Source organism: Durio zibethinus, chromosome 14 (assembly GCF_047325235.1).
Source record: "Durio zibethinus cultivar Kanyao isolate XHJ-2024 chromosome 14, ASM4732523v1, whole genome shotgun sequence".
Taxonomy (NCBI): domain Eukaryota; kingdom Viridiplantae; phylum Streptophyta; class Magnoliopsida; order Malvales; family Malvaceae; genus Durio; species Durio zibethinus.
In genome coordinates this window covers 13247858-13266569 of record NC_143175.1, presented here as the reverse complement: position 1 = coordinate 13266569, position 18712 = coordinate 13247858, and the positions used below count along the sequence as shown (strand labels likewise).

Here is an 18712-nt window from a genome sequence, read left to right as displayed (position 1 = left end):
AATCATTATCGTCTCCATCACCAATATTTAATATCTATCCTCATTTTAATAAATAAAATCAAAATTTTTATTAAATATAAATAAAATTAATATCCCTAATTTGAGGTGGGATACTATGATTGAACCAAATGTTCTATTGAAATTGAATCAATTGTCAGTCAATTCTAGTGCATTGGATCAATTATAAATAAAAGTGAGTTTTTGTGATAAGAGAGAATTATTCTTTTCGTCCCCTAAATATTGTCATAAATACAAAATATATTTTTTTAATACTTAAACTTTTAATTTTTTTCATATTCTAAATTGTTTTTTTTTTTTTTATGTTTCATTTATATTACAATATTATAAATTATGAAATATTAAATTTATAAAAAATTAAAAATTTAATATTATATATTAAAATTAATTTTTTTTAAAATTATGTGAAAACCAATAACAGACTAATAATTTGAGACACAATATTATATTGAACAATAATTCTATAGAGTTAAAATCTGTTGGGGGTAGGGTATGAAAATTTTGAAGTGAAAGAGTTTATGAATTTAACTTTAAAAAGTTGACTGTAAATATATTGTTGCAATCCACTGTAAAACATTTCAAAAAGTATTGAGTTAATTTTGAAATTTTTTTTCTTATTTTATGCTATTATATTATTTTTATTTTTTTAGAACAAACTAATATTTCGTTTTTTAAAATATTTTCTGTTTTTTAAAAAAACAAACATAATATTTAAAATAAAAAACAAATACATATTCAAAAAAAAAAATTTATAAATAAGTAAGTTATTTATTCATCCAAAATAAGTAAAAAAATTTGTTAAAAAAATAAAATTATAATATAATAAACAATAAAAGAAAAAGAAAAAAGAAAAAACTAATTAAACGTATACATATGAAGGTTCTAATTCAAACAAATAACCAGATACATAGTATTATCAGCAAAATGTCGAGTGCCATGAAGCCTAAATACTGCAATATCTTTAACAAATTTTAAAATATTTGCACTTGTAGTGTCAGAAATTAAACTTGAATTTATTTTATATATTCATATATTTAGTTAATAAAATTATGTATGAATATAATTAGTCATGACCTAATTTATGTCAGATCAAAGTTATTAATGTTTTTTGAGTTTAATGTTTAAAGTTTAAATTTATATATTGAGTAGTATAAATACATGTATACTTCAATAACTTAAAATTAAATCAATAAAAATTAAGTTCTATTAAGTGACTTCATTTTTTTTTTTTGAAGTGATTATCATTTTCTAACAAAATGATATAAAGGATGGCATTAATATTATTATTCTATAATAAATACATGTATTATAAAAAACTTTGAATTTTATAAATTTTTGTAATTTGATTTAGCTACTGTATTTCTTTTATTTACTACTTTAATAAAATTATCTTAACCATTGTTGCTTTTAGCTTTTTTTTTTTTTTTTTTAATTATCTTCATATTCTAAGTTCGTTGGAAATTTATAGCTTTAAAATAAAAAAATTAATTAAATAATCAAATCAATATTTTCATTTTGGTACATTAGAATACCGTAAAATATAAACTTAGTTTATAGAATTTTCAAATTTTACTAAAGCATGATAATCAATACTAGAAAATAAAAAGTGAGTTTATATTTAATATACTATTAGTATATAGATTATATATACTATCAGTAAATTAAATAATATTATTTTATTAATAAACAAATATCAATTCTTAAAATAAAAATATAAAATTTTAATATTTAAAAAAAACTTATTATATCATTTGATTTATCTCTTTTAATGAGATAATTTTATCTAATTTATTATTAATATATAAAATTTATACTCTGATATTGTATTAAATATAAACTCATAAGAAGCATTGAAAAATGATTATAATGGGTTTACTTGCATTAAAATAATAATAAAAAAAAACCCTCTCACCTAGATCAAATATGATATATAGATAACTGAATTTTCATTTAATAGTCGAGCAAGTGAGGCATTTATAACTCAAAGACGAACCTAACATATAAATTGTTGCAATTTAGTTCTAATTCAAAAAAGTTGTAAGTTGAAGAGAGTGAATAAGAGTTTGTAAAACACAAACAAGGTTATGTCAATGGAACTGAGGAAGAAAATGAGGCAGAAGGCAGAAAAGAGCAAGTTCCCCTGTTTACAAGAAGCTGTGAGACATCATTGTAACCCATAGTTTTAGCCATGTAGAGAGGAGTGACCCCTGTTTTGGTCTGGGCATTAGCATTAGCTCCTGCATCGATCAATGCTTCAACCACCTCCAACTGGCCACCCTCCACGGCCAAATGCAATGCCGTGTGGCCTTCATTGTCCTGGCGTTCCAAGTCTGACCCCAATTCCAGAAGTACCAAAACCACATCCTTGTGACCTTTTATGGCCGCTGCATGCAAGGCTGTCAGACCATATTGGTCCTGAAAATTCATGGCAGCACCTTTGTGCAAGAGTGATTGTAATCGCCCCATGTCTCCGCATCTTGCCGCCATCAATACTTCCTTTCCACGCTCCATAATCTCCACCATCTCTTCCTACATGATCACAAGGAACAGATCTTTTTAGGTGGCCCATGGGAAAAACAACATAATTTTCCCCTTAAGCTTCTGTTTCTTTTGCATCAATCAAACTTAATATATTTAACATAGAAATTAAGAAGAGAGTTACTTTGTTATAGAATTTCCAAAATGCGCAAGAAATTAAGTTAATCTATTTTGGCATTATATTTTCAATTTGGGTGATCTTTGAACAAAAAGTATTCAAATTAGAGTATTTTATGGAATGTTTTATTAATGCAATTTATATATTTCCATAATTTTTTATTTTATGTTTAAAATTAAACAAAATTAAAAACATATCAAAGAAATTCAACGAAGTTAATGTACAACAATAAAATTCAATATTTACTTGTAATACGATGACAAGTTTTATCTTATTACTTTTTTGATGGTATAATTTTTTTGGGTCAACTTTAGGCACTATAATTAAGCATTTCAAATTAATATTTAGGGATTGCAGGTTAATTAGAAACGATTAACAGTAGCAAAAAAAAAAAAAAATCCTTCCGTCACCATGCCTTTTCTTTTATTTTTGGGTCCAACAATCAACATATTTCTATAAGATGGTTGGAATGCCCAAATTATAAAGCTCAACTACTTACATGCCCCTTATCACGTGCAACATCAAAAGCTGAGCGGCCACGATCATCCGGGATTGTGGGGTCCGCGTCCATCTCGATCAACATTTTCACCATCTGACGGTTGCCATTAACTACAGCTCTGTAGAGTGCAGTCCTCCCATCATTGCTCTTTGCATTCTTATCCATACCCGATTCTACCAACAGTTTAGCACACTCGATGTTTCCCTTAGCCGCCGCCAAATGCAACGGTGTTCTCCCTTCCTTATCTCGGCAATCCAACGGCTCACGTCTTCCCTTTCTTAACAAGGCCACCAGCTCTTCCGTTCGATCGAATGTGACAGCCGCGTGTAACTCACTCCATCCTTTTGATTCCCACCGTGGATCCACCTGATAATAGCCCACATTATTTTCATTCGGACTTTCTTCTTCTTCACGTGCGGCTACCTTTAAACCGGCCTCAAGCAGCAAATTCACCATGTCCTCCGAGTTATCATCCAGCTGAGTGGCGACTCGGAGGAGTGACTCAGCTTCTTTAGCTGATAAATCATTAAAAACCGATTTCTGGCGCTTGATCATGTTCTTCACAACATCAAAATCCCCACAACTAACAGCATGTTGGAGAAGAAATGGCCCCACATAGGCGACCTTGAGCTTGATAGCCTGAGTTGGTCGAGTTGAAAGCCACGAGTTGACCGAGTCGAATTGAGTTGACCCGTCCGGGTCGGGGTCGAACCTGGCGGTTCTGATGAGGAAACGGTCGGAATGGGAGCGAGGAAAAGCGAGTGGGATCTGGTCCTGGGGTTTAAGAATGATTTGCAGGGAGACTTGTGATGAAGGGGGAACAAGTCCACTCGGTGGGTTAACCAGAAATTTATGAGGAGAAGAAGTTTGGACTTTGAAAGCTACTGGAGAAGAAGGGCAAAGGGACCTTAAAAGCAGGTTACAACGGCATTTGGTGTTGAGAATGAAGTTTATGCGCACTTCAGCCTCTGAAATTTCAAGCAAATTTTCCATTGCAAAGGTTTGTGAATTGCTATGAAACTCTTTGTTGATGGAAGAAGTGTCTGCTCGAAATTATTTGGATTAAAGCTTACATGTGATCTTGTAGGGACACAGGATTTATTGTCGCCATAGCCCATATGGTACATATTATATACAAAACAAAGTTTTTATTTCCTATTTTTATTATGCATCCATCATTTGAAAGAGTGAAAAAACTTTTAAAAAAACTAAAAAATTGATTCGTAGTTATTCAATTGAGATTAAATTAAAATATTAAATATATATATTAAATTTAGAGTAAATAACGAATCGAATCAAAAAGTGAAGAACAAAAAGAATTTAATTATATATTATTATTGTTATTTTTTTTATATTATTTCAAATTTTTATAAAATAAAAATAATTATTTTATATTAAAATTTTATATAAAATAAAAATTAAAAATTAAAAAATTGATAAATTAAATCAAATAAAATAAAATTCAATTCAAATAATATAAAAAATCGAATGACATTCTCATAGAATTTTAAAAGTTTGTAATATTATATAATATTAAAAAAAAAAAAACTAAACCATACAGGAACCCTATCATCTCCTATCATGTGGGAATGTTTGCTTATAATGTAATAAACACTAGCATATGAGGCATTTCCTTTGAATTGATGGTAATTTGATTTCATATTCGAGAATAATCGAATTGGTGAACTTTTTTAAGTCTAGGCCCAAAAAGAAAAAAAAAAACTTTTGATTCATTGTATAATAATTCTTTCAAATAATATCTAATAATTTTAAAATTTAAAATTTATTACATGTATTTATTTTCAAATTATTACTTATTTTATAAAAAAATTGAATCGGGTACAATATGTAACGTTTCTAAAGGATTTCTGTTATAGATAAATATATCAAGAGAAACATGAATGTTAGCTTCATGAAACATATTTTTTATTATATTAAAATTCAAACAAATTTATTGTTATTATTTATATTTAAAGATTAATACATTTGAGATTAGAAAGAAAGTAAACAAGAAAAACCAACAGAGATGTCTAAAACTAGCAGACATGCAATGAAACCCAATGCAAGAATGAAACACAAGATTAAATATCAACCAATTTTTTGCTTTTGATAGAGAAAAAAATTTAAGCAACTTAATATATTTATTACCGTCCATAACCGGCATTCAAATCAATCACATTTCTTAACATTGCCCAGTTTATAGCTAGACCATCAAGATACACCTGATACAAGTGCTGCCCAATATTTGATGTCCTCGTTGAATATATCTTCAGCATCGGGTTCAGATGGAAGGCGTGGCGGCTTACTGCTAAGCATGCTATCAACCGAAAAAAAAAATTTAATGAAACATTTATTCCAGATCAGAATTCGTCATTTTTATTCAAATTATATCACATAATTATGTATTAAAATTTTTAATTGTTTATTATACATTGATAATTAAATGATAAGTATTTATTTCAACAAAATCATATATGATGTGTAATAAATAAATAATTTTTTTCTTTAATATAAGTATGCAACATGATTTGAATGAAAAAAACATATGTCGACTAAAAATAATTATTTCATACAATTCTTTTTAATCAACTGGAAGTCTGAAAAACAATAACCAAGAGGCTCATACCTGTTACAGACAATAAACATCATCAGAAGCAATTTCAACAAAAATAGAGGATAACACCAGATATGACAACATTAATTTAGGATAGAGGTCTCTGGTTTACACTGTCTCTGCCTAGATATAAGAAGTAGAAGTTAATATAGTGTATCTGTGCACATGTTCAAGCATGTCTTTGAGTGTGCACAATATACAATGCAGATAATACATTCTACAAGATTACCATGAGACATTCTGCTTATCTTTCTGATCAGAGAAGGGTGGACGTTTTTCTTTGCGTTGCTCAAACTGGAATATGAGGCGGGCTTTTGATATATTACAAGCCCAATTCCAGATGAATCAACAGTTTTAGCCAAATTCTTCCAGCACATGGATGTTGCCAAAGCCACCATGGCTTACAGAATATCAGACCAACTTAGCACATTCCGATCGTACTAATTAAATCGTGAAAAGAAATACATGGGGCGGCTAATTGTGGCAGGGATAAAACAAGCAAACAAGGAAAGTTCAAAGAAGGGAAAACAATTTGGTACTTCCCCGCATGACAAGAGAGCGAGAGTGGTATCCTCACACTTCCAAACAATACGATCTCTCTCATCATCTCGAGAAACTGGTGTAGCAGACCATATAAAGAATCCTCCTGGCCTCCTGGCCTAAGAATCTTGTTCAGCTCCAATAATGGTTTCCCACCTGCATTTTGCATTCAAAAGCAGGACAAAAGTGTCAAAATATTTCCCTGATATGCTGAAAAACCAATACTGAAATAATGAAAATAAATGTAACAACATGGTCCAACATGTGCTGAAAGAGATTAATAAGAGATACCATCCCATCTTCATTGGATGCACAATGTATCAAATCATATGCATTGTCTGGAAATGTCAGATTTTCTGTACTAAATGCAGAAAGTGTAGCAGGAATTCCCCTCTCTAGAGCAAACTGTATCTGAGCTTCATGTTAACCCTTTGGGGCAAATGACATGGCAATTACTTCTTTGTCCAGCAAATAACCACAAAGCCAGCAACGCCACAGCCAACATTTAACATAACCCTAATGTGCTTCCCCTGTTTAATAGCTGGTAAAGTCTGGAGGAAACAAAAAAAAAGAGGAAAAGAAGGAAATGAGGATTAGAAGAAAGTAGCACAAGTATTTGTACGGTCACTTGTTAAGGGCATTTGATGGTCAAAAGGGTATAGTAATCTTTTTCTTTCTTAAAGCCTTCAATGGACAATGAAGGGTATCTTTATCATTTGTGTCAATTTGACTTGACATGGTCAATGCCACCTTAGCTTGGCCTTGTCCTAATTGTCCCCTTATGGTCCTCCTCAGCTTACTTATAAATATGAAGACTTGGGTAACATAAAGCCAAATTCATTCCATTCACTTCTCTTTCCTTCCTACCTTCCTATTTTCTTCCCGACCTAATCTTCACTAATTTGAGAGTTGAAGTGTAAATGTAAGGAACACCCCCTGCCTTTGCCTCTAATTGTCCTGTTCTTTTGCTTTCATAGGAATACTCTTAGCTTGGAGCTCGACACCAACATTTGGTGGACTAGGTAGGGGCATATTTCATATTAGTTGAGTACAAAATAATGACACTAAGAAAAAGAACCCAAGAGGAAGGAAAGGCAGCCTCCCTAATTAGAACAAAAACTCACCTTAGCGAGCATTTTATCCTCACATCTCATACACAGGCGGGACTGACCATGGAACAATTTCAAGCCCTGACAAACAAATACAAGCTTTCAAGCAAATGCTGCAAACTATAACCCCACCATAAGTCTCAAAAGTGCCAGACTTAATCACACATGGCTGAGAAGCTGTTATTGGACAATTAACCTATGAAGAGGTGGAAGCCTCTTTACCTTTTAGAGAAGAAGAACACATAAACCCAACTCATCACTAGCCCAGCCACAATTCCACACATGCCACAACCCAAAAATCTAAACAAACTGACCATGAACTTTAACCGAACAAAGATTTGAAAACTTGGATACAAGCCATGAAGAAAGAGTTGAAAATGAAATAGTGGCATTTGAGGATGAGCTTAAGTTCTTGAAAACCTCACCCTTTACTGAAGAAATTGACAGAGTAATGCCTCCCAAAGGATTTAAAATGCCAACCTTAGAGACATACAATGGTATTTCTGACTTCTTTGATCATTTGAAACTTTATAAAACTAACATAATAATGCAAGAGGCATATGAGGTTATAATGTACAAAGGTCTAGCCATTATGTTAAAAGAAGCAGTTAAGTCTTGGTATAGCAGTTTAGAGCCGAGGTCGATCACTACATTCAAAGACCTCAGCCACTCATTATTGTCTAGATTTGTGAGTAGCCAAAGAGCTAAGAAAATAACCTTGAGTTTGATGTCAATTCACCAGGGGTGGAATGAAACTTTGAAAAGTTATGTCACACATTTTAACATAGAAGCTCTACACGTTAAATACCTGAAATAGACAACCACTGTTGTCGCACTAACTAGTGGGCTAAATGATAAGAAGTACCACTTAAAGCTGACATCGTCATTAAAATTACCTAAAACTCTGGCTGATGTCCTACTAATAGCAGAGAAATACATTAATACTGAAGCTATAATAAAAATAAATTGAGGTGAGAAAGGTTCATCTTCCCTTTTTGCTTCGAGGGAAGAGAGGCTCATCCCTCTTTCTCGATCATAAAAAAAGTAAAGATTTTTACGATCTTTCCCTAATAGGGAGACAACATAAGGCTAGAATTTTTGGTAGAGAAAAAAGCTACACTGCACTGAATACCTCTCGTGAGAGGATTTTGAAGTAAATTGAAAGAAATATTAACCTCAGATGGCCTAAGCCACTGAGACAGAACATAAAAAGGGATCTTAAAAAAATGTCTTTTATAGAGACATCAACCATAATACAGAAGATTGTGTCCATTGAAAAAATAAGATTGAAGCTCTAATAAAATGAGGCCAGTTGAAGAGATTTGTAAGACAGAAAAGACAAGACCAATTAGAAAAGACTATAGATAAGACCACATAATGCCCATCGAGGCAAGGATAGAAGAACAGGGTAAAAAAAAAGGGATGCTCATGGAGAAAAGCTAAATTAAGAAAAGGGCCATGTTGACAATAGTAGGCTAATTGCTAGGGTGATTAACATGATCATAAAAGGTAGCTCCACCTTAACGAAAAAAAAGTTTAATCTGAGCATGACAATGGCAGTAGGCACCTCGATTAAAAAAAAGACTAGATAGACAAGTCGATCTATTTTAACTCAGAAGATCTAAAAGAAATCCAACACCCACATAATAACACCATAGTGATCACAGTCTTAGTATATAACTATGTGGTCAAAAGAATCCTATTTGATAAAAAAAAAATTCAATCAACATCATGTACTTTAACTGTTTGAAGAAAATAAAGATTGGCCAAAATCAATTGAAGTGATCACCACCACATTAGTGGGATTTTAAAATGAACAGGTGCTTGTAAGAAGAACTATCAAGCTCTTGATCTCCTTAGGGACTGAACTGAAAACTATCACCTTGGTCATAGAATTCATAGTAGTAGATGTCTCATTTACCTATAACATGATATTAGGTCAACCTAGCCAGTATATTATGTGATTTACCTATTTGATAGTGAAATTCTCAACATTTAGAAGGGTTGTAAAAGTTTGAAAAGACTAGTCCATGGTATGATAATGTTGCGTCATAACAATGAAAAGTAAGATTGGGAAGCAGATAGGTAACTTGATCGATACCAAGGTCGAAAGTAAGGAAGAGCCAACATAGGCAATTGACAAAAAGCAAGAAACCACCAACGAAAGCATAAAATGTAAGACTGATCTATGAAAAATGCACTGTTAAGCCATTTTGAGCTTTTAAGCTCTGAAAAAGTTTAATTTTGTGCTATTTTCTTGAATTTTTTAAGACAACATTAGAAATGACCGAGCTAGTGCGAATAGTTTGATATTACTTGGATTGAGCTAACTCGTTGTCAAAACATATCATGAAATGAAAAATATACTTTATTTTTACTAATACGTTTAACAAGTTCTTCAATATACTAACCATCACATTGAGATCTATTTTCATAAGAAAAGATCATGACCTAATTGAATAAAAAAAGATAATTGATCAAAAAATAATCTCGGATGCAAATTGACCTGAGCTGGCTGAAGACCTTATGACAATCTTATTTTGAAACAACATTCTTAAAAAATACATACAGATAGGAGCGAAGCTCTAACATAAAGACTAACTAATTCAACTCATAAAAGATAATGTTGACCTATTTACTTAGACACCATTCGATATACCCAGAATTGATATTAAAGTGATGGTCCATATACTACACATTAATCTCGAGGTCAAACCAGTTTGACAAAGAAAAAAAAACTTTTGCCCTAAAAAAATAACAGGCCATTAAGGAAGAAGTTGACAAATTATTATGACCTGACTTTATTAAGGAGGTATACTACCCTGAGTGGATAGCCAACATGGTCATGGTCAAAAAGCATTATAAAAAATAAAAAATATGTATGGACTTTACTGACTTGAATAAAGCTTGTCCAAAAGATAATTTTTTTCTCTCTAGCATTAATTAACTAGTAGATGATAGTGTCGAGCATGGCCTTATCAACTTCATATATGCCTATTTTAGCTACAATCAAATCAAAATATTGAAAAGATAAGGATAATATGGCTTTTATTACTGATAAAGATCTTTATTGTTACAAGATCACGTCTTTCAGATTAGAAAATATAGGGGCGACTACTAAAGATTAGTGCATAAGGTATTTAAAGATCAGATGATTGCAATATAGAGGTATATGTAAATGACATGATAGTTAAGAGTAAGAGTTTGATCGAGCATTTAGAAAACCTTAGAGAAACCTTCGACACTTTGAAAAAGTATAATAGAAGACTTAACCTGAGTAAATTTACATTTGGGATTACATCAGGCAAGTTCTTCGGTTACATAATCAACTAAAAGAGAATAGACATGAACCCTAAAAAGGTTTAAGCGATCCTAGAAATGAAAGTACCAACCTTGATAAATGAAGTACAAAGGTTAATAGGCAGAATAGCTGCATTTAGTCGATTCATGTCTAAATAGTAGAACGATGTCTACTATTCTTTAAAATTCTCATGAATGTCTCTGACTTCAAGTGGACTCCTCAATTGCAAAAAACTTTTGATGAACTCAAAGAGTTCTTGTCCTCCTTGTTTGTCCTATCTAAATTAAAGACTGATGAAACATTATATTTATACTTAGTTAACATAGATAAGGCAGTCATTCAGTCTAGGTAAAAAAAAATAATGATCAGTCTATTTTGTAAGTAAAATATTGACAGGGCCTGAAGTTAACTATAGTAGCATAGAAAAATTAGGCTACACCATTGTCACCTTGGCCAGAAAACTCAGATCATACTTTCAAGCCCACATGATCTACGTCTTGACCGATTAATCCCTGAAATAAGTTTGACAGAAGCTTGAATGTTAGAGTGGTTAATCAAATGCGCAATAAAGCTCAACGAATTCAATTTATACATTTCACCCAAATCAGCATTAAAATCACATGTACTGATAGACTTCGTCGTAGAGTACACTTTATTACAATCGAAAAGATAGTTTGAGAAAAAAAAGAAAACCATGAATAAGAATGATTAAAGGCTCTATGTCAATGGATCAGATACAAGCTAAGGTAGAGGAGTCAACCTTATTCTGATAAGTCTGAAAGGGCTATGTACTTGTACATTTAGAGATTCAAGTTTAAGGCATCTAACGATGAAACAGAATATGAGGCATTGATAGTCAGCCTAATTTGACAACCGAGCTGAATATTTAACACATAACTACTTATAGCGACTCTCAATTGATAGTTGGTTAGATAAATGGAGAGTTCATAACTTGAAAAGATGGAATTCGAAAGTATCTTGACAAGACGCTAACCTTGGTAGTTGACTTTAAAAAAGTTGAGGTGAAAAAAATATCGAGATTCAAAAATTCAATAGCAAACTTCCTATTTAAGTTGGCTTTAAAAGTAGCAATAAAAAGTTCAACCAAGTTCTAATAGAAGAACTAGCATATAAAAGTATCGAGGATAAGCTTATGGGTCAGGTCATAGAGAAAAAAACCTAAATGACTTTAATTAAAGCATATTTGACCATATGAGTGTTATCTAATGAAAGAGTCTAGGCTAATGCACTGATGAGAAAGGTTTTTTGGTACACAATAATCGAAAAAAAATTATACAAAAAATCCTAGCCTACTCTACCTAAGATGTGTTGACAAAGAAGAGGTAGAGTACATCATGCATGAAATCCAAAAAAAATATATGAAAGTCATTTTGAACTACGACCTTTGGCTTATAAAAGAGATAGGGTTATTATTGGCCTACCATCAATAGGGATATGATTGAACTAGTGAAGAGATATGACAAGTGTCAGATATTTACCTACGTATAACATTTCCTCTCAATTGAGCTCATTCTCATCATCAACCTATAGCCTTTCATGTAGTGAAGAATAGATGTCTTCAGATCATTCACCCTAACCATAGGTTAGATGAGATTCATCTTAGTGACAATAGATTACTTCATAAAATAGTTAGAAGCTGAAGTTTTAGCCATTACCATAAAAGCACAATTGAGAAATTCATGTGGAAAAATATAGTTTGCAGATTCAGATTACCTCGGTTTATAATAACGGATGATGACAAACAATTCAAAAATTCAAGGTTTAGAGAATGGTGCTCAAATCTTCACATCAACCTTAAGCTTATGTCAATTGCTCACCTTCAGTCTAATGGGCAGGTCAAAGCTACAAATAAGATAATATTAAAAGCTATGAAAAAGAAGCTTGACGTAGCAAAAGGGAAATGAGCCAACAAGATACCAAAAGTTTTATGGGCATTAAGGATAACCACGAAAGTGCCCACTAGTGAAATGCTCTTTTACTTGGCATTTGAAATAAAGATTGTAGTATTGGTTGAGATTAACTTATTGAGCTTAAGAGTTAAATTAGCGTTGGAAGAAAAAAATGAAAGGGTGATTAAGGTTGACCTTAACCTCACTGAAAAACAAAGAGATCTAGCCCTAACACAGTTCGTAGCCCACTAGCAAAAGGTAGCCAACTATTATAAAAAGAAAGTCCAGCATAAGCACATTAGGAAGAATGACTTGGTACTTAGAAACACTAAAGCTTAAGAGGTAGATGACCGAGGTGGCAAATCAGTTTCGATGTGGAAAAAATCATATATTGTTAAGGAGGTCATTCACGATGTAACCTATAAATTACAGGATCTAAATAGTGATGTCATCTCAAAGACGTGGATGTAGACAACCTAAAGGTTTATTGTTAGTAGCTTGGTATAAATCGAGCTTACATTTGTATTATTTTATGAATGACACTGCCATCCCAAGTATGTGAAATGGAAATCAAGTTTATTACTAGCAGATTGGTATAAATCGAGGTTACTTTTGTATTGCTTTATATGCAAACACATGGATTAAATTATCTTTGGTAAGCTTGTGTTTAAGTGGTTTGAAGAAATCTGACCTAGAACTTGTAATTATGTTCATATGATCTAAGTAATTACATAAGTCTTCAATCATATTATCTGCTTTTAGATTGGTTAACCGTTCTCAAACTTGTGCAAATAAGAAAAAATGACAGTAAATCTGAGCTGAAACTTGAAATTTTTTTTTCTATTTTATTTTAACGAAATACATTGGTTAAAGTATTAGAGGTCATTATAAAAAGCCTACCTTAAGTTAAAAATTTACAAAGTTGAAAATAAAAAATTAAAAAATTCATTCATTAACAGTAGTAGCGGTAGGGGGAGCACTTTTATCACCAATAGCAAGAAGGATAACCTCACATTCGATGACCTTCACATCTTCTTCTTTAATCCTTAAGGTAGTCTCTAGCTCACTTTTCAAGGCCTTATCTTCATCTTTCTTTTCTTTTTTCTTATCCTCATCGGGCTAATTTCGATAAGGCTTCAATTTGATTTTATTTATGTTAATATCAAAGAGGTTAAGGTTGAGGTTGAAAAAGGAGAATTTGAACTATACCTTAACCTTGACTAATTGAAAGTCACCAAGTACATTCTTCTTTAAGAACTCTACCTTTATCCAGAGATACTTATTGGAGACTTTGTACTTTTTCATAACTTTTACCTACAGTTCTTTTTCTCTTTTGTCCCGAGCTTCTAGCTTAGACCTGAGCTTTATGATTTTAGCCTAATCATCATTAAGTTTCAACTTGGTTTATTCCTTTATAGATTCGGTTAAGGCTTTATCAACCAAGACAACCTTGAGCTTCGCTGTCAATTTATTTACCTTTTTTTTCAGCTCAACCTTCTTCTTATGGGATGCGTTGAGACTTAACCTAACATTGCCCAATGCCTTCAAGCTTTTTTTGTGCTCTTCGACAATGGTAGATATATCTTTATCAACCTTTAGCATATGCTCTATGGCAAGATAAGTATGGTGGATGGCCTAGTTACTGTTCTCCATAGGCTGAAGTGAGAACTTCTTTTGGATTATGTGGAAAGATCTTATACTTAAAAAAATAAAAATAATAATAATAACAAAAAATTAAGTTGAGATTAAAATATACTTACCAAGAAGAAAAATTACGACCTTATAGAATCTTCTGGTAATGTCAAGGTTAGAAATATGATCATCTGTTAGAGCATGGATATTCTCTCTGAGTTAGACCTCAGCACCTTAGCTTTGAGGTTCTTAGGAGCAGAGAAAAGGTTCTCGACCTGTGATCTTTTAGTTGGAAGAGGGTGGTGTTAATGTCGATGTGGAAGATAGGTGTTAACTTGCCTTAGCTTTCAACTTTCAACTTGAGGAAGTGCGGGCATAGAGGTGCTGACCACCTTGTCTCCCTTACGAAATAGGGCCCCAAGTTGGATATTTTTTTTCTTTTTTTTAGCCTTGGGATATGTTGTTGTAGCGAGACATTAAAGTCCACTCCATTAACCATTTCTATAAAATTGAGCTAACAATTAAATGAAAAATTAACTTAAAATAATACCCTACAAGGTTACCTTAAATCTACCCCAATACTTTATCTTGTTTATCAAATCTGAAGAGGTCAATTCGTGAGCATTGATTATGAGCTCCCCCAATATGTTAAATCTAAAATTTTATCCTGATCTGATAGATTAGGGATAGAGAGGGCCATCAATATGTCCGCAAAGGAACCAGATGTACTCCTTATTTCTCAGGCCTTAACCTTGAGCTCACCATATTTATTTGTCTTTTGTTTCTTAAGGCATAAAAAGAGTAGTTTTTAATTCTTTGTTGAGCTCGAGTAATTGGTGAGAAGTTTTTTATTTCACAAGTTATGATATAAAATCACTATTGTCATTATGATGTTTTTACAAGAGAAGAACTTCCTGAATAGAAGGAGAAAAGAAAGAATATTCAGTTTTCAACAAAGAATAATAAAAGTTACTATGTACTGAATAGAATTTGAGGTGAGCTGAGTGATGGTTAAATGATAAAAATTAAAAATTAAAATGAATAAAAAATGAAATGAAAACCTTAGACCGGCCATGAACAAATCTCAATATATGTATAACTGATGTGGCTTTAGTTTATTGATGACTCGATTTGAAATGTTTGATGTTATTATGCTGTACCCCTCTCTAAGAAAAAAGAAAGTGGTAACCAGAACATAAACATGATATGCCAAGCATATGTTAGGACAATCTTTTGGATTTACCTTACCTTTTAGCGTGCTCATCATGTTTATGGGGATCACACCGAGATCACATAAAGTATATACAAAGACCTTGGCAAGTTCATCCTACATCACATGATTTTCTCTCTCATCATCACTTTTTTCAGTTAAGGTACTCTTTTCTTCTTGTTCTTCCTTGAAAGCCTCTTGTTAGAAGAATATGACACTTGGTTGAGAGAGGAATCCAAAAGAAGGATAGTGAATAAAAGTAACTCGATCTCAGAGAAAGAAAAAGGAGGTAAAAACCCTTCAAGAGAGGATGAGAGATCAAGAAAAACTGATTGAAGGAGGAGAGTAAAAGTGGCAGAAGGTGGAGAGGATTAAACCTCAAAAGAGAGAATGACCTAAGAGGAAGAAAAGTCTTTCATAAAATATGGACCAACTTGAGAGACGAGAAAGCAAGTAAATGTTGAAGTTCGAAGTTGATCTGAGCATATAACTCTTCAATGCTCAAAACTCGCTCACCTCATGCCTAAGCATTCTCTTCATTGCGCTGTTGCCTTTCCTTAAACATTGGGTTGAACTGATAAGTCATTTTTGCATAATTGCAACCTCCAATAATATAAGGGATCAGATCGCCATCTTGCTGTCATTGTTGACCTCCCCTTGGTTTTATCCTATAACTCTTAGCCTCTCAAAACTCGTACTAGAGGACATAGTTAGAAATATGTACTGAAGTGCATGTAAAAAAAACTTTGAAGGTAAGAAAGCTGTTAAGATAAAAAATAAAGTCAGATAGAGAGCAAAAAAAAGTAAAAGATAAAAAATTTAAAGCCCTACCAGCCTTTTATATAGACGCGCTACAGATAAGATGGATAATATATTTCGTGTCATGTGTCGGAGCATAGGCTGAAAGATGTTTTTTTGTCATTCGGCTTTAAATTTTTTCGCTAAAATCACTTTTTTTCTTATTTAATGCTGTCAAATTGACCTAATTGGATGAACCTCAGATCGGATCGACTAAATCAGACAACTATCAGGGATAAACTAAGAGCTTTGTTCACTTTCAGAGTCTAAAATAGAGGTTTAATTCTAAATTTTTGAAAGAAAATACAAGTCTCACCACGGCTAGATGAACTTTAGCACTAATCTTGAATCACCCTAGATAATTATCACCTTGGCAACTTTTAAATTGATTATGCACTTAATCCAGAACCTACATGTAAGATCAGATAATCGTCAGGTCAAACCGTGGCTCAAAACTAGTTATCATCCAAAATTGACATCCTTCTGCAAAGTTGGCCTTCGATGAACCATGTAGCCAATCTGTCCTACACAAGGGATGTCAATAATAAATTTGATGATCTAATACTCAGATCACCTAATGAGGGAATAGAGTGTTAGGGGTATTTGCTGGTAAAAGGGTATAATGGTCTTTTTCCCTCTCAAAACCTTTAGCAGATAATCAAGAGTATCTTTGTCATATGTACTGACCTAACTTGACATGGTTAATGCCACCTCAGCTTGGCTCTATCCTAATTATCCCTTTTATGGTCCCCCTCAGCTTACCTATAAATATGACTCAAGCACTATGAAGCCAATTTTATCCCATTCATTTTTCTCTCATTTATTCTTTATTACTTTTTCCCCAACCTGATCTTCATTGACTTGTGCGTTAAAGTGCAAATATAGAAAACACTCTCTGTCTTTGCCTCTAACCATCATTCTCTTTTACTTTCACAAGAAAACCCTCAGATCGAAGCTCGACACCAATATTACTCTTCAAGCAAGTGTAGATCAAATTGGATGAACAAATCATTAATCAAGTGTTAATTTGTAAAAGGATTAGAAAATCCAATTCATACCTTTTATAAGAAATCAATATAGCTAGTAAGTAACCTCATTCTTAAATTAAGTACCAACTCCATGGAAAACGAAATGATCACTAGATTTACACACCTAATTCTGTTCTTTTTTGGTTTTCAGAAGCTTAGGATGAGGAATGTTATCACATTAAATTTGTACATGAGCAAGAATAAGTCATATCACCCACATATTTTGCCAAGTAAAACAACATTAGAAACATGACAAAGGTCTTTCATGTTATAACATTTAGCACCTGGCTTCTCAAAATCTGTTCCTAACGAATATCAAACTTTAAGTTTTCAAAGTTAACTCCTTAGGGATATGAAAGTAGTAATTTAGCATTGCTTTAAGCTTAGTATTTTCAAAATTAGCATAAAAAAAACTAACTTTTTAATATTAGCATTGTTAAACCTTAGTTGCCAAGTCAACCATATTGACCACCATGGTCACCAAGTCAGCATATGACCAGCATCTACATCATACGTGTATGTTCTAGGCCACTTAGCCATTTTTAGTTACCCATATGCACTGACCATCAAATGTCAACTTGCCATATCACATCAGTAGGCATCACATAAAAGGTAAAAGAAGACCCAAGTGTGTTAATTTGAACTCTTCTTTTTTAACTTTTAAGCTCTTTCTCCTTCCTTATTACCTTTTACCTTCTCTTTCTGACTTAAACATTGGAATGGGTCTTACCTTCCTTTAGTTACCTTCCAGCTAAGCTCCCCCACATCACCATCCAAAAAACCATAAACAATTATATTAAAATCCAATTTTACAAGTCATTTAGCTCTTTGAAACTTACCTTAGTAAATTAAATACTCAAAAGAAACTCATTTATGTTAAGCATCTAGTTCTAACTTTTAACGATTTTTAATCTTTTCTAGATTCTAGAAAGAACATTTCACATTTTTTCATGTAGAAGTTTATTACATTTTTTAGAAAATTTTCCTTTTTTCAGTTTTGTAAATTACTTTCTCATTCACATAACAAAACTACAATATCTAAATTAAACTATCAAAACAAAGAAACATAAAAATTTAAACCTTATTTTACAAATTTTCAATGATTAATCTAATTTAGAGTTAACTTTGCAAGTAAAGGAAAACCTAATAAAAATAAGTTAAACAGATAAAAAAAAATAAAACAAATATCTTACTAAAAAATAAAAAGTAGTACTAACATTAAACAAGGTCAACATCTCCTAGCTCATAGGCCATTGAAACAGAAACTTATAAACAATACTTTTGGCCTAAAAAGAATTAAACAGCAAGGAAAAGTAGAAGAAAACGCCCATCGTGGGGCTTAAACCCATAACCACAAGATTAAGAGCCTGGCACTCTACCAACCGAGCTAGACAGGC

The 18712-nt window shown here is 32.3% G+C and overlaps 1 protein-coding gene, 1 non-coding gene and 1 pseudogene across 2 annotated transcripts; all 3 read right to left on the bottom strand.

Annotated features, from left to right (window-relative positions):
• Nucleotides 1-1931: 1931 nt before the first annotated feature.
• On the bottom strand, nucleotides 1932-4308 carry LOC111294496 (uncharacterized). The gene is made up of 2 exons (XM_022887814.2): nucleotides 3174-4308; nucleotides 1932-2547 (listed from the first exon to the last, which is right to left on the bottom strand). Exons 1-2 carry the CDS (start codon nucleotides 4164-4166, stop codon nucleotides 2101-2103), a joined length of 1440 nt encoding a protein of 479 aa, XP_022743549.2. The 5' UTR covers nucleotides 4167-4308; the 3' UTR covers nucleotides 1932-2100.
• A 1009-nt stretch (nucleotides 4309-5317) lies between these two features.
• On the bottom strand, nucleotides 5318-6774 carry LOC149515056 (putative methyltransferase PMT23; annotated as a pseudogene).
• Nucleotides 6775-18639: 11865 nt separating this feature from the next.
• Nucleotides 18640-18712, bottom strand: TRNAK-CUU (transfer RNA lysine (anticodon CUU)). The gene has a single exon. It is a non-coding gene; the product is annotated as a tRNA-Lys (tRNA).

What these genes read in the sequence shown, in the direction of transcription:
- LOC111294496 (XM_022887814.2), bottom strand. Translation starts at nt 4,166, where the DNA reads ATGGAAAATTTGCTTGAAATTTCAGAGGCTGAAGTGCGCATAAACTTC. An exon ending in TTGCACGTGATAAGGGGCAT is followed by an intron (nt 2,548 to 3,173) that starts GTAAGTAGTTGA and finishes GTGATCATGTAG; the next exon opens with GAAGAGATGGTGGAGATTAT.